This window comes from Pseudophryne corroboree, chromosome 12 (assembly GCF_028390025.1).
Source record: "Pseudophryne corroboree isolate aPseCor3 chromosome 12, aPseCor3.hap2, whole genome shotgun sequence".
In the NCBI taxonomy this organism is placed as follows: Eukaryota; Metazoa; Chordata; class Amphibia; order Anura; family Myobatrachidae; genus Pseudophryne; species Pseudophryne corroboree.
In genome coordinates this window covers 60,634,111-60,649,830 of record NC_086455.1, presented here as the reverse complement: position 1 = coordinate 60,649,830, position 15,720 = coordinate 60,634,111, and the positions used below count along the sequence as shown (strand labels likewise).

The window sequence follows — 15,720 nt, the reverse complement described above, 5'->3', positions numbered from 1 at the left end:
ATCCCTCTGGAGCTAATGGTGTCCAGTAGCCTAGAAGCCCAAGCTAGCTGCAAGCAGGTAGGTTCGCTTCTCTCCCCTAAGTCCCTCGTAGCAGCGAGTCTGTTGCCAGCAGATCTCACTGAAAATAAAAAACCTAACAAATACTTTCTTTACTAGAAGCTCAGGAGAGCCCCTAGTGTGCAACCAGCTCGATCCGGGCACAGATTGTAACTGAGGTCTGGAGGAGGGGCCTAGAGGGAGGAGCCAGTGCACACCAGATAGTACCTAATCTTTCTTTTAGAGTGCCCAGTCTCCTGCGGAGCCCGTCTATTCCCCATGGTCCTTACGGAGTACCAAGCATCCACTAGGACGTCAGAGATAGATAGGATAGATAGGATAGATAGGATAGATAGGATAGATAGATCTAACACAGCACGGTCCTAGACCGGAGGTATATATCTGAATACTCCTACAATATATCCTGTTATAGGTACACTTTTTCTAAACTAACGCAGCAGCCACGCGAACCAGGAGAGCGACTGTGTGCCTAAAGCCGGAGCGTCTCCGCCGCAAGTACCCGGGAACTGAGCCAGCGGGAGTATGCGACGCCGCTTGGGAGGTGATGAAGCTGCTGCGCTGAAGTGTCACCATGACATACAGTGCTGACAGCCTAAGGGGGTAATTCCAAGTTGATCGCAGCAGGAATTTTTTTAGCAGTTGGGCAAAACCATGTGCACTGCAGGGGGGGCAGATATAACATTTGCAGAGAGAGTTAGATTTGGGTGAGTTATTTTGTTTCTGTGCAGGGTAAATACTGGCTGCTTTATTTTTACACTGCCATTTAGATTGCAGATTGAACACACAACACCTAAATCTAAAGGGCCCTACACACTGGCCGATTTTCGGAAAGATATGAACGATCTCGTTCATAAATGAACGAGAACTCGTTCATATCTTTCAGTGTGGAGACTCCAGCGATGAACGATGCGCGTCCCCGCGCTCGTTCATCGCTGGTCTCCCGTCGGCTGTGCATGCAGGCCAATATGGACGATCTCGTCCATATTTGCCTGCACTTCAATGCAGCCGCGTGACGGGGGGAGTGAAGAAACTTCACTCCCCCCGTCACTGCCCCCCCGCCGCCGGGCAGCTCGGCGGCGGGTCGGCCAGTGAGTAGGGCCCTTAACTCTCTCTGCACGTTATATCTGCCCTTCCTGCAGTGCACATGGTTTTGCCCAACTGCTAACAAAATTCCTGCTGCGATCAACTCAGAATTACCCCCTAAAGCTTTAGCCTCTTGGTGCCTCTGGATCAAGATCCACTCTACACCCCGCTGTTTCTCTGTGAAAACCAATGTAACCTGCAGAAAAATAAATAGTTGACCATTGTCATATCAACATTTTGAACCTCAAGCACCGTCTACCTTTACCCGTCGTCAATTTGGGGTCAACCTATTGACTGTCTATCTTTACTGTAGACCTATTAACCAGATACCGAGGAAAAGGTGGTGTTGCCTGTAGCAATCAGATTCCGTAGTTCTACTACAGTATACAAATTGTTTCTAAAACGTGGCCCTCATAGGACCCTAACAGTACATGTTTTCCAGATCATCTAGCTGGAGCACAGGTGTGTAAATTAACTGACAATAGAGCTACAGGTGATACTAATTGTGTCTGAGGATACTGTGAAAACATGCACTGTGACGGCTCCGTGAGGACGAGTTTGAGTTACAGTGGTATAGAAAGAAAGCAAGCCTCTAAACCACAGGGCTCCCAAACACAATCCTCAAGGCACATTAACAGTTCAGATTTTAAGCATAACCATACTTGGGTACATGGGACTTCATTAGTAGCTCCGTTATTTTGATTTAACAATCTGTGCTCAAGCAAGGATATTACTAAAGCCTGGACTGTTAGTGTGCTTTAAAAACCAAGGTTGGGAAACACTGCTCTAAACCCTAGTCATTAGTTCCTGGTCCAATGCTCTGCCACCCAGCAATGGAATACAGCTCTACAACTGCCAATGGAGTAACAGTAATGATGTCTCACCTTGGTTTATCTGCGTGACAGCTCTGGAAGGGAATCCACTCATTTGTCTTTAGACTGTACATCCAGGTGTCACCTAAATACAGATCACACAGTCCAGACCACCACTTAACAGAGAGTACAAATACAGTAGGCAAAAGTTACTATGGATAGACAGGACATCCGACATTTGCTGCTGTATGCAGACAAAATGACCTGTCACCTATACAATAAGAACATAGCTGAACAGACAGCACATACCGTAACTAAGTTTTTCAGATGTTTGTATTGATTATATCATATTGTGATCTATTGTATGGACAGCGAGCGTTATAACAGCAGCAACCAACCTATGGCACTACAAATCCTAGCATGCCCTGCCACAGTTTTAGCATACTTTAACAGCATGTGTCACAGGTTGCATGCTCACTGTGCTCCAGGAAACACCCTGTGACATGACTGCCAGCTTTCAGCTCATTGGCTCTTAATGATCCTGTGAGCTTAATGTCAACATTCAACGCTCTCTAAAATGCAATTTAAATTATGCCAAAACCATGACACAGATGGAGGGGCACAGTTTTACACCTAATTATTGGAGCTAAAACTCCCAAAATATTTCTACCTATAGGGATTTTTTTGTGTCCTTTAACAAGGGTTTCCTAAATACTATTAGACAAACGAGCGGTTTTGATTACCAGTAAGGAGTAGAGAATAATTCTTCATCAGCTCCCAGTTCAAACATTTCAGGAGCTCCTTAGAGAATGGGGCTTTAACGTGAATCACTTACTCAGAGGTTGTTTATCAGTAGTAAATCCCCCAAAGAGAAACAGACTATGTTGTGACGCTTGTGTTAGCGAATGCCATGACCTTCCCACTGGGGTGATGCCTTGTGTGATCCTGCATGGGGGGGATGAAAGAGACTGAATGACGTAAGACATACATGCATACATACATAGACAACACATTCACAGGCAGGGAAGGCCGCAGCCTCTAACAGAGCATTAAAAGGAGGTCTATGTAAATTTACTAATCAATTTTGTTCCTGTAAACAACTTCAAACCGTCAGCCATACATGATGGATCAGACTTCACTGAAGCCTGAAATGCCATTTTAATAAAACATAAAAGGTGGGGTTCCATCTTTTACTGACACCCTAACCAGACGTGATGTTGTTATGTGATCGGCCGTCATGCCGGGATCCTGAACACTTGAACGCACGACAGTCGGCATGCCAATTAGCAGGGACTATTCCCACGACACCCATAGAGTTGGAATAGCACCTGTGGCTAGTGTAGCGAGCTTCCATGGGGCTTTATTGCGCTCGCCGCCCCCTCCCCCCCCCCCCCCCCCCCCGGCGTTCTAAACCTCGGGATCCTGGAGTCGGTATGGTGACCGACGGGATCCCAAATGCCGGTCATCCATACCCAACCCAACAGCCTGCAACAGCCTCTAATTCCAGCAATTGACACCAGGGTGAGTAGTCTATGTCCTGGCAGGAGAGGGGGAGGGTTGTTGTGGCACCTCCTATGTTTTTTGGAGACATCCAGAGAGCTGGACAGGACCGCTGAAGGTCTCTAGACACAGCTCCTCTATTCCATGCCTATGTTTTTTTGGAGACATCCAAAGAGCTGGACATGACCTCTGTAGGTCTCTAGATACAGCATCTCAATTCCATCATGACATTTTTCGTGAACCTGCAAAGCTAACTAACAATTCTTCATTCATTCTAGGGACAATTTTAAGAACCACCTTGAAATACGTTTGGTGGACAAGTAATAGCACCTTGCATGTTCATTGGTGGTGGCAAGAAGAAGGACAAGAAACAGGAGGGGCCTCAGAGGGTTCATCCTACTAGTTAGTAGGAAGAATGTAAAATCACTTACACTTCATGCCACTCCCAGGTATCAAAATCCAAATAATATAGATCGTTCATTCTGGAGTCCTGGGAAGACAGGATAGTTTAAAGGTTACATTCCAACAAAGGATACACAGCTCCCCACCTGACCCAAATGACACTCACCCTGTATCTGCCACCAAAAACATAACCCCTGTTTCCAATGGTGGCACAGGCATGGGCAGCTCGTGGGGAGGGGCTTTTACCCTATTGAAAAAGGTAATAATACAAAAGGAGGTATATAATATAAAAGTAGAAAACAACTGGAATACACAATACATGAACACTGCTCTTATACGTTTGGCTTGGGAGTGATCGGACTGCCCAGGCTCCAGTTTTGAATGGTCATATCTCTTTTAGTGTGGCTATCAATGTGTGTGAACAAACCATAAAGTATTCCTGCTGCCCAGGAAAAGTGGCAGGACTGGTACAGGCATGCCCAGCATCAGAGGCATTATATGAGGGCAACATCATGGGAAAAAACTTTTCACTTCTAATATTGAGATTTCAGTGGAGAAAGTACTTGAGCAGCCGCCTGCTGCTTAATTGCTCCGTGCAGTGACAACATGCAGACATGTCTGCGAAACGCGTTGCGGATTTCTCACTGTTCACAGAGACCGATGTTCCGATAGAAGTGAAAGAAAAAATAATAATAATTACCGTTGTTATAATGCGACTCCAGGTGAAACTGCCTAGGGCCAGAGAATGTACGTGGTTATTCCAGCCTCTCGGAAGTCCTGAATTCTGGAAATAGACACAATTAATGTACCTTTTACTGCAAAGAGGTATCCTCCTTCCTACACTTGTAATAAACTCATCTGTCACAGCGATACAATAGCATTTGAATTTCCCTCCATGTCACAATTACAGGTTGAGTATCCCTTATCCAAAATGCTTGGGACCAGAGGTATTTTGGATATCGGATTTTTCCGTATTTTGGAATAATTGCATACCATAATGAGATATCATGGCAATGGGACCTAAATCTAAGCACAGAATGTATTTATGTTACATATACACCTTATACACACAGCCTGAAGGTCATTTTAGCCAATATTTTTTATAAATTTGTGCATTAACCAAAGTGTGTGTACATTCACACAATTCATTTATGTTTCATATACACCTTATACACACAGCCTGAAGGTCATTTAATACAATATTTTTAATAACTGTGTGTATTAAACAAAATTTGTGTACATTGAGCCATCAGAAAACAAAGGTTTCACTATCTCACTATCGCTCAAAAAAGTCCGTATTTCGGAATATTCCGTATTTTGGATATAAGATACTCAACCTGTATGTACAAGCATTGTTCTTGGTTTGTCAGAACTAGGTTGTTGGCTGCCACTTCATTAATGATTGACAGTCCCTGCTCTATAGGAGCAGCCAGTAGTTAGTGCTGGGACTGATAAATGCTGATGTTAGGTACATGGTTAAGTCCTAAAATGACCACAACTACCATTATGCAACGTTTTGTGAACAGATCCCTAAAGAGGATGAAAAGTTGTTTGTTCTGATGGTTCCCTGTTCATTTAGTTTGTTGTGCAACGCTTGTCCTGCCCACTAGCAATGTCAGATACAGATCTGCAGCCGAATCACAGCTCTGTAATCCAACACCTTCAAGAAGCGCATACAGCTAGGGGACAGAATACTAGGGTGGAAACACTGTAACACTTAAGATAAAATAGAGCGATTTTATTTTGGCATACATACTACAAAAGAGGTTTCGTCAAACTCAAATGTCCCGATTGCATCTTCTCGATAGTACCCATAGCCACCAAAGAACAGCAGCCTGAAACACAAATATAAAGCCACAAATTAAAGTTGAACAATTATTTTATATAAATGACCCTCCTGCTAGCCAAATCAGCATTATGACAGAGGCTTATCCACTAAGAACTATCTTTTTATGTATAAATTGCTGATATATTATGTAGTGCTGCACATTAAAGAGATCTATGTAACACTTTCCTAAAGTACCACACCCTGATTTGTGCTCTCTCCAGACCACCGCTGTACAAACGGGTGACCTCACTGACTGATCTGTACTCTCTGGGCCAGGACACCCCTCAAAATGGTTCAATAGATAACTATTAAACATACTGAAAGTGACAAGTAACTCATTTTATAAACTAAGGAGGTGTACTTAACCTCATCCCTCCTCCTGGCAAACCAGTGAGCATCCAGCTCTATTGTGCCACTAGTTCCATATTGGTCCTGGCTATGTTATGCTGCCTTTCTCAATCACAAGTGCTGAAAACTGTTAAAGTAGCACAGGGAGTCACCACAGTAGTTCTGGCAGTGCTCCCTGCAACAGCCAGTGTGAAATATGGGGTAGAGATGGCTATCGACCATTAATGATATCAAACCACCATCAATGGTTCATGACCGATGTCATATAGTTTTGTCATCAATGGCAGAGAACCAATGATTTTCCCCATTTCTCCCCATCAGTGGTAGAGAGACCACGCTGCTTGTTTTGTTTTTTTTACTTCCCCCTATTTAATGCTGGGTACAGAGCCTAGCTCCATCACATGAAGCTCCAACCACATGCTATTATTGGCTGGCAGTTTACTAATGCATAGAGCATGGATAACCACCGGTGGGTGAAACCATTGATAGTTTGTATGTGAATGGTTTTATACCATCGATGTTAACCATTGATTTAGACCATCAATGATAAACCAACAATGGCCATCCCCAATAAGGGAGTATTTTGACAGCAGCAACCCAATATTGCTGTAAGCCAGTTCTGCTGTATGCTGCCCCCTGGAGGTACCAGGAAGAATAGCTCCACATAAGTGTTCCTAGAGAGTTACATCTCCTTGCCGATAGACAGGGATGCTGACGTGGAAGTGTGTGGAAAGGTGGGTAAAATGAACATCCCCCTGTCACTGAGATATGTGATGTTAGCACTCCTTTTATCAAACACCACCACAATGTCCTTAGACCAAACACTGCTGGCCGAAGAAAAGACAGCCTTCCCTGTCTGCTGCAGGCATCGCGTCGAGCGGACCAAGTGCAAGCAATATTATGTTTCATGTTCATTCATGGAACTCACTTGTTCTGATAAACCCACACACCAAGCTTGTCCTTTGGGGATGGAGGGGTTCCTTTGCAGTCTACCTTCTCCCAGAAGAGATCATCGACTCTGGAGTTCAGGTTCAACATATAGAGCTGTAACCACACAGTATATTAATGCACTTCTTCACTAGAAACAAGATTCACAACATCCTTGTCGCTACCCTACCTAATTGTGTGTCTCAGTATCACAGAGAGAAGCAGCACAGCGTCCTATTTTCCCCATCAGTCAACCCAATGGTGCGGGGCTTTGTTCCCACTTGAGGTCCAGAAACAAAAAGGTAGCACCATTCCACCACTCTTCAGCTGCTGTGGCTGTACATGCTCTGCCAGGTGGGACCAGTCTACACAACCTGGTGAGCCACACATTGTCTCTCTCTGCTCTAGACTGTCATATTAAAGCACATATAAAACCAAAGAGTAGCTAGGAGGAATTGGAGACTGCAGCAGTGACATTGATTCCACGTCCTATACAGTCAAGGGTCCTAAGCCAAGGCAGATATAGGGGATAAGGGAATCCAATATTGAGAATGGGAGGACGGAGGGTCTACCAGGCATTCACCTGTCATGCTCCAGTGATCAGCGGAGACCTGAATATGTCCCTTAAAATGAAAATTTGAAATAAAGTATAAAGTAATAGCAGTTGGACAAGATTCCCCAGAAAGTGTCAGTAAAGTCACTGCCCAGAAAGGGACATAATATGTTACCTGTTTAAATTGCACCTAGCACAGAGGAATGTGTGCGCTGGGGGTGGTAGTCATGTGACCGCCGGTCGGCTGACCGACAGTCACATGACCTCCTCCGTGAGCCCGACGGCTCACTATCCCGATGGTCGGCATGCCGACCAACAGGGACTAGTTCCACTCGTGGGTGTCCACAACACCCATAGAGTGGGAATAGAACCCGTGGCGACCGCAGGTCGCCACCGAGCCCGCAGCGTGGCGAGCGCAGCGAGCCCGCAAGGGGCTTGCTGCACTCGCCTCTCCCCGCCGGGATCCCGGCGTCGGTATGCTGCCGGGATCCCGGCGTCGGTAAGGTGACCGGCGGTCAGGAGACCGCCGGTCACCCGTACTACACCCGTGCGCTGGGCAGTTTACGCTATACCTCTGTAAATCCTATGAGCCAATTCAGGGAGTTGTGTCAGATACTACTGTGAATGTTCTCTGTGATACTGTCAGACCTCTCCTGACCTGTCCACACCCTCAGTGACATCACCTCCAGCCCCCGTTATCCCTCAGCATTAGCCTATGACCACTGTACAGTGATGGTATTACCACCACACCTCAACTAGATGGACAGGAGGACTCTTTGAGGGAATAAAATTATTATAAGGAAGAGGAGGCATATAATGGAACTGTACTGAAGGGCTAGCGCCACAAATGGTCTTACTAGTGCCACCTTCCTGTTTGCTTGGATTCTGTGCACTTCTCACCTTCCGCATAGCTCAAACATTTGCCATTTGTATACTGACCATGTTGGTGTTGCCATGGGCGTGATGTCCTCCAAAAAGGTATAGCACATTGTCCACACAAACTGCACAGCTGCCTGACATAGAGGGAGGGGCATTGCCTTTGGTCTTCATTCTCTGCCTGCAATAAAATGCATTTGGAAAATATTCTTTCCTACAATTTATTCACAAATATGTTAAGGAGGAATTTAAATATTGCTGCCCATAGACAAACGCAGGGGGGTTTCCAGTTGCCTAGACACACACACACACACACACACACACACACACACACACACACACACACACACACACTCCCAACCCCCCACTGCATTTGACTATACAGTCAAAATCATAAGAAAATATCTCACCGTGTGGACACAGCTTTAGTATTGACTTTTGTCAAGATTCAAAACATTTTGGGCTAAATGTAGCAGCCTCCGAGCTGCCAGAGTTGTGATACTTTCTGCGAGTCTGCCCGGTTTTTTTTTTTAAGCAGCAATCATTTACAAGGAAAAAACAACCTGGCTTGTAATGATTGCTGCTTTAAAAAAAAAAAAAAAATGGTCAGACTCGCAGAAAGTACAGCACCTCCGGTAACTCGGAGACTATTACAGTTAGCCCTTTGAGTAGGCTTACCATACTATCCCTTAAAATTGGGACACTAATGAATTACACAGGTTCTGTGGCTGACTGACTTCAAGTCTGTATTTCATCTGGTTTTAATCAGCCACTGAACCTGTGTAATTCATGAGCGTCCCGGTTTAACGGGATAGTATGGTAAGCTTAATTTGAGTGTAGTAGTCGAATAATAATTGCTACACAGGTCAAAAACAACATTTTGAATTATACCTACCAGGTTCCATTTTCCATGTGATAAAGCCAGATTTCATCTCTTGGCAAATAGAAATCGTAAAATCCTCTAACGGGAGCATTCTGAAAAGATGAGACGACCGCTTAAGTAAATCATAGCCACAAAAAAAAACAAAAAAAAAACCCATCCCTCTGCAAGTAACACGTTTGCCAGTCTGCTTAGTAAATGATCATTTGGATCTGAAATGTTGCTTGATTTCTGCTTAATAAACTGAAGAGTTCATACATCACATGTTGGAGTCCCATTGTTCATGCCTGTACTACAGTATACGTAATCTTCTAGCACCCAGGATTCAAAGATTTTTCTTAGAGTGCCTGTCTTCTTGGCTTATACAGTACATACACTATATGGACAAAAGTATTCGGACGCCTGCTCATTACACCAACAGGGACTGTAATGACATTGTATTCAAATACATATACTTTAATACGGAGATGGCCCCCCTTTTGCAGCTATAACAGCTTTCAATCTTCTTGGAAGGCTTTCGACAATATTTTGACGTGTTTCTGTTAGAATTTGTGCCCATTCATTCTGTAGAGCATTTATGAGGTCAGACACAGATGTTGGACGAGTAATAGGCCCTACACACTGGGCGATATGAGTGAACGATATGAACGATCTCGTTCATTAATGAACGAGATACCGTTCATATCTTTCAGTGTGGAGGCACCAGGGATGAACGATGTGAGGCCCCGCGCTCGTTCATCGCTGGTGCCCCATCGCTTGTGCATGCAGGCCAATATGGACGATCTCGTCCATATTTGCCTGCAGTGCTATGGAGCCGGGTGAAGTGAAGAAACTTCCCTACCCCCGTCACTGCCCCCCCCCCCCCTGGTACCCCGTATCCTCCGTCGGGCAGCTCGGCGACGGCGGATCGCACAGTGTGTAGGGCCCTTAAGCCTGGCTCGCAACCTCCGTTCCAATTAATCCCAAAGGTGCTTGAAGGGGTTGCTGTCAGGGCTCTGTGCAGGCCTTCCCCAAACTGTTGCCACAAAGTTGAAAGTTGACCCTGCTCTGTGATTTTATGTGATCTTCCACTTTGTGGTGGAGTTGTTGTTGGAATATCCAGCAGGGATGAAATTTCAAACAGTCTTATTGCAAAGGTGGCTTCACAGAACCACGCCTGGCCTGAAGTCACCGAACTCTTAAGGGGTCCGGTATGAATGGTCGACGATGTTATGGTCGACAGTCATTAGGTCGATATTGACATGGTCGACATGGACACATGGTCGACACATGAAAAGGTCGACATGAGTTTTTTAACTTTTTTTTGGTGTATTTTTTTGCGTAAAGTGACTGGAAACCCCAATTAGTGCACCGCTTCGCTCGCCATGCTTCGGGCGTGGTGCCTTCGCTTCGCTCGGCATAGATTACCGTTCCAATCGTAGTCCACGTGGATCGTAAAGTATGGAAAAGTTCTCCAAAAGAAAAATAAGAATTTACTTACCGATAATTCTATTTCTCGTAGTCCGTAGTGGATGCTGGGAACTCCGTAAGGACCATGGGGAATAGCGGCTCCGCAGGAGACAGGGCACATCTAAAGAAAGCTTTAGGATCACCTGGTGTGCACTGGCTCCTCCCCCTATGACCCTCCTCCAAGCCTCAGTTAGGATACTGTGCCCGGACGAGCGTACACAATAAGGAAGGATTTTGAATCCCGGGTAAGACTCATACCAGCCACACCAATCACACTGTACAACTTGTGATCTGAACCCAGTTAACAGCATGATAATAGAGAAGCCTCTATAAAAGATGGCTCACTACAACAATAACCCGAATTTTTTGGTAACAATAATTATGTACCAGTATTGCAGACAATCCGCACTTGGGATGGGCGCCCAGCATCCACTACGGACTACGAGAAATAGAATTATCGGTAAGTAAATTCTTATTTTCTCTGACGTCCTAGTGGATGCTGGGAACTCCGTAAGGACCATGGGGATTATACCAAAGCTCCCAAACGGGCGGGAGAGTGCGGATGACTCTGCAGCACCGAATGAGAGAACTCCAGGTCCTCCTCAGCCAGGGTATCAAATTTGTAGAATTTTACAAACGTATTTGCTCCTGACCAAGTAACAGCTCGGCAAAGTTGTAAAGCCGAGACCCCTCGGGCAGCTGCCCAAGATGAGCCCACCTTCCTTGTGGAGTGGGCATTTTAAGATTTTTGGCTGTGGCAGGCCTGCCACAGAATGTGCAAGCTGAATTGTACTACAAATCCAACGAGCAATCGTCTGCTTAGAAGCAGGAGCACCCAGTTTGTTGGGTGCATACAGGATAAACAGCGAGTCAGATTTTCTGACTCCAGCCGTCCTGGAAAACATATATTTACAGGGCCCTGACCACGTCAAGCAACTTGGAATCCTCCAAGTCCTTAGTAGCCGCAGGTACCACAATAGGTTGCTTCATGTGAAATGCAGAAACCACCTTAGGTAGAAATTGAGGACAAGTCCTCAATTCTGCCCTGTCAGAATGAAATATTAAATAAGGGCTTTTATATGATAAAGCCGCCAATTCTGACACACGCCTGGCTGAAGCCAGGGCTAACAGCATCGTCACCTTCCATGTGAGATATTTTAAGTCCACAGTGGTGAGTGGTTCAAACCAATGTGACTTTAGGAAACTCAACACAACATTGAGATCCCAAGGTGCCACTGGAGGCACAAAAGGAGGCTGTATATGCAGTACCCCTTTTACAAATGTCTGAACTTCAGGCACTGAAGCCAGTTCCTTTTGGAAGAAAATCGACAGGGCCGAAAATTGAACCTTAATGGACCCTAATTTTAGGCCCATAGACAGTCCTGTTTGCAGGAAATGGAGGAAACGACCCAGTTGAAATTCCTCTGTAGGGGCCTTCTTGGCCTCCCACCACGCAACATATTTTCGCCAAATGCGGTGATAATGTTTTGCGGTTACGTCCTTCCTGGCCTTGACCAGGGTAGGGATGACTTCATCTGGAATGCCTTTTTCCTTCAGGATCCGGCGTTCAACCACCAAGCCGTCAAACGCAGCCGCGGTAAGTCTTGGAACAAACAAGGCCCCTGCTGGAGCAGGTCCTTTCTTAGAGGTAGAGGCCACGGTTCGTCCGTGAGCATCTCTTGAAGTTCCGGATACCAAGTTATTCTTGGCCAATCCGGAGCCACGAGTATCGTTCTTACTCCCCTTTGCCGTATAATTCTCAGTACTTTTGGTATGAGAGGCAGAGGAGGGAACACATACACTGACTGGAACACCCACGGTGTTACCAGAGCGTCCACAGCTATTGCCTGAGGGTCTCTTGACCTGGCGCAATACCTGTCCAGTTTTTTGTTGAGGCGGGACGCCATCATATCCACCTTTGGTTTTTCCCAACGGTTCACAATCATGTGGAGGACTTCTGGATGAAGTCCCCACTCTCCCGGGTGTAGATCGTGTCTGCTGAGGAAGTCTGCTTCCCAGTTGTCCACTCCCGGAATGAACACTGCTAACAGTGCTATCACATGATCTTCCGCCCAGCGAAGAATCCTTGCAGCTTCTGCCATTGCCCCCCTGCTTCCCGTGCCGCCCTGTCTGTTTACGTGGGCGACTGACGTGATGTTGTCCGATTGGATCAATACCGCCTGACCCTGAAGCAGGGGTTTCGCTTGACTTAGGGCATTGTAAATGGCCCTTAGTTCCAGAATGTTTATATGAAGAGATGTCTCCAGGCTTGACCATAAGCCCTGGAAATTCCTTCCCTGTGTGACTGCTCCCCAGCCTCGCAGGCTGGCATCCGTGGCCACCAGGACCCAGTCCCGAATGCCGAATCTGCGGCCCTCTAGAAGATGAGCACTCTGCAACCACCACAGGAGGGATACCCTTGTCCCCGGTGACAGGGTTATCCGCTGAAGCATCTGAAGATGCGACCCGGACCATTTGTCCAGTAGGTTCCACTGGAAAGTCTTGCGTGGAATCTGCCGAATGGGATTGCTTCGTAGGAAGCCACCAATTTTACCCAGAACCCTTGTGCATTGATGCACTGAGACTTGGTTCGGTTTTAGGAGGTTCCTGACTAGCTCGGATAACTCCCTGGCTTTCTCCTCCGGGAGAAACACCTTCTTTCTGGACTGTGTCCAGGATCATCCCTAGGAACAGAAGACAAGTCGTCGGAACCAGCTGCGATTTTGGAATATTGAGAATCCAATCGTGCTGCCGCAACACTACCTGAGATAGTGCTACACCGACTTCCAAGTGTTCCCTGGATCTTACCCTTATCAGGGAATCGTCCAAGTAAGGGATAACTAAAATTTCCTTCCTTCGAAGGGATATCATTTCGGCCATTACCTTGGTAAAGACCCGGGGTGCCGTGGACCATCCCTACGGCAGCGTCCGAACTGATAGTGACAGTTCTGTACCATAACCTGAAATACCCTTGGTGAGAAGGGTAAATTTTGACATGAAGGTAAGCATCCTTGATGTCCCGAGACATCATGTAGTCCCCTTCTTCCAGGTTTGCAATCACTGCTCTGAGTGACTCAATTTTGAATTTGAACCTCTGTATGCAAGTGTTCAAAGATTTTAGATTTTAGATTTTAAAATCGGTCTCACCGAGCCGTCTGGCTTCGGTACCACAATAGTGTGGAATAATACCCCGTTCCCTGTTGCAGGAGGGGTATCTTGATTATCACCTGCTGGGAATACAGCTTGTGAATGGTTTCCAAAACTGCCTCCCTGTCAGCGGGAGACGTCGGTAAAACAGACCTTTGGAAACTGCGAGGGGGATACGTCTCGAATTCCAATTTGTACCCCTGAAATATTACCTGAAGGATCCAGGGGTCTACTTGCGAGTGAGCCCACTGCGCACTGAAATTCATTGAGAACGGGACCCCACCGTGCCTGAACTTGTAAAGCCCTAGCGTCATACTGAGGGCTTGGCAGAGGCGGAAAAGAGTTTCTGTTCCTTGGAACTGGCTGATCTCTGCAGCCATTTTCCTCTCCCTCTGTCACGAGCAGAAAAGAGGAACCCTTTTGTCCGCTTGCCAACCAGGACTGCGCCTGATAATACGGCGTCTTATTTTGAGAGGCGACCTGGGGTACATCCCCTTTTTTGTTAAGGCAATACTTCCAAATGCCGTTTGGAATCCGCATCACCTGACCACTCGTCGGGCACAGAAAATCTAACTGAGGCTTGGAGGAGGGTCATAGGGGGAGGAGCCAGTGCACACCAGGTGATCCTAAAGCTTTCTTTAGATGTGCCCTGTCTCCTGCGGAGCCGCTATTCCCCATGGTCCTTACGGAGTTCCCAGCATCCACTAGGACGTCAGAGAAAAAAGTTAAACTCATGTCGACCTTTTCATGTGTCGACCATGTGTCCATGTCAATGTCGACCAATAGTGGTCGACCTAATGACTGTCCACCATAACATGGTCGACCATCTGAACGGATACCACTCTTAAGAACAACCCATCCTGTATCACACATGTTTGCAAATGGAGACTACATGGCCAGGTGCTTGATTTTATACACCTGTGGCAACGGGTCGGATTCAATAATTAACAGGTATGGCCAAATACTTTTGACCATGTAAAGTACATCTGATTACTTGGAAACCATAAAAAGTTGCTCCGCGCCCACTGCCATATGTCCAGAAAACCTATTCAACATGCAGAATGATTCATTTATATTAATAAACAGCCGTACTAGCTGCATGCATGATATAGACCTTTTTTTTTAATCTGTAGCAAATATTCTATTCTAACTAAACAAACAGTCTGAGTAGGAAATGTTCCTTTTAATTTAATACTTTGTGGATTATTTTTATAAGAAACAGTAAATAATTGCCTGTATTTAGAGAAAGGCTAAATAAAACAGCAAATGCTGAGCATATGTGGCGCGGCCGCTGGGGAACTACAAGGCCCAGAATGTTAATGTACACTGGATATGCAGTTATATAAGAGCAGCACCTTGTATCCACCCCACACGAACATCCGGGACCCATCAGTGACGGATACATGGCCGCTGCGCTCTGCCGGGACACTGTCGTCCACCACGGGCCCTGCATCCTCGTCCTCTCCGTCCTCCTCATCACTATCCTCCTCCACTTCTGCTGGGGGATCATCATTTCCATCCGCCATCCCTGAGCGAGTCAGGCCTTTCACAAAACAAAGTCGCGTTTGTTACACGTCGTGCCCCTGGCCACCGACCGCCATGATACTTAAGGGCAGAGTGCTTTTCCTGGAAGCGAGCGCCCCCCAGTGGCTGACAGCGGTAATAACCACAATGCCACTCAATAATAATAATAATAATAATAATAATAATGACAACTTCCACTGATCTATGCTAGTGTCCAGTGAAAGAGCCTGTAACACACAGGGCCTGATGCTGAGTCAGACGAAGTGGCATCTGTGCCTTTTGCAAGGGATCCGGGGGTGCTGCAGGAGGGGGATGAACGGTTGCCGTGGGTGCC

The 15,720-nt window shown here is 46.2% G+C and overlaps 1 protein-coding gene across 1 annotated transcript in view; it reads right to left on the bottom strand.

Moving 5' to 3' along the window:
* The window catches only part of KLHDC2 (kelch domain containing 2), a 51,281-nt gene extending 35,780 nt beyond the window's left edge, over window positions 1-15,501 (bottom strand). The window contains exons 1-10 of the mRNA XM_063947550.1: window positions 15,218-15,501; window positions 9,282-9,361; window positions 8,450-8,567; window positions 6,959-7,074; window positions 5,611-5,689; window positions 4,555-4,638; window positions 4,021-4,101; window positions 3,884-3,942; window positions 2,788-2,897; window positions 2,025-2,097 (exon numbers count right to left, since the gene is read on the bottom strand). Of these exons, the coding sequence (XP_063803620.1) occupies window positions 2,025-2,097; window positions 2,788-2,897; window positions 3,884-3,942; window positions 4,021-4,101; window positions 4,555-4,638; window positions 5,611-5,689; window positions 6,959-7,074; window positions 8,450-8,567; window positions 9,282-9,361; window positions 15,218-15,388 (971 nt within the window). The 5' untranslated portion in view covers window positions 15,389-15,501. The remainder of the gene's footprint in view (window positions 1-2,024; window positions 2,098-2,787; window positions 2,898-3,883; window positions 3,943-4,020; window positions 4,102-4,554; window positions 4,639-5,610; window positions 5,690-6,958; window positions 7,075-8,449; window positions 8,568-9,281; window positions 9,362-15,217) is intronic.
* Between the last annotated feature and the right edge of the window lie 219 nt (window positions 15,502-15,720).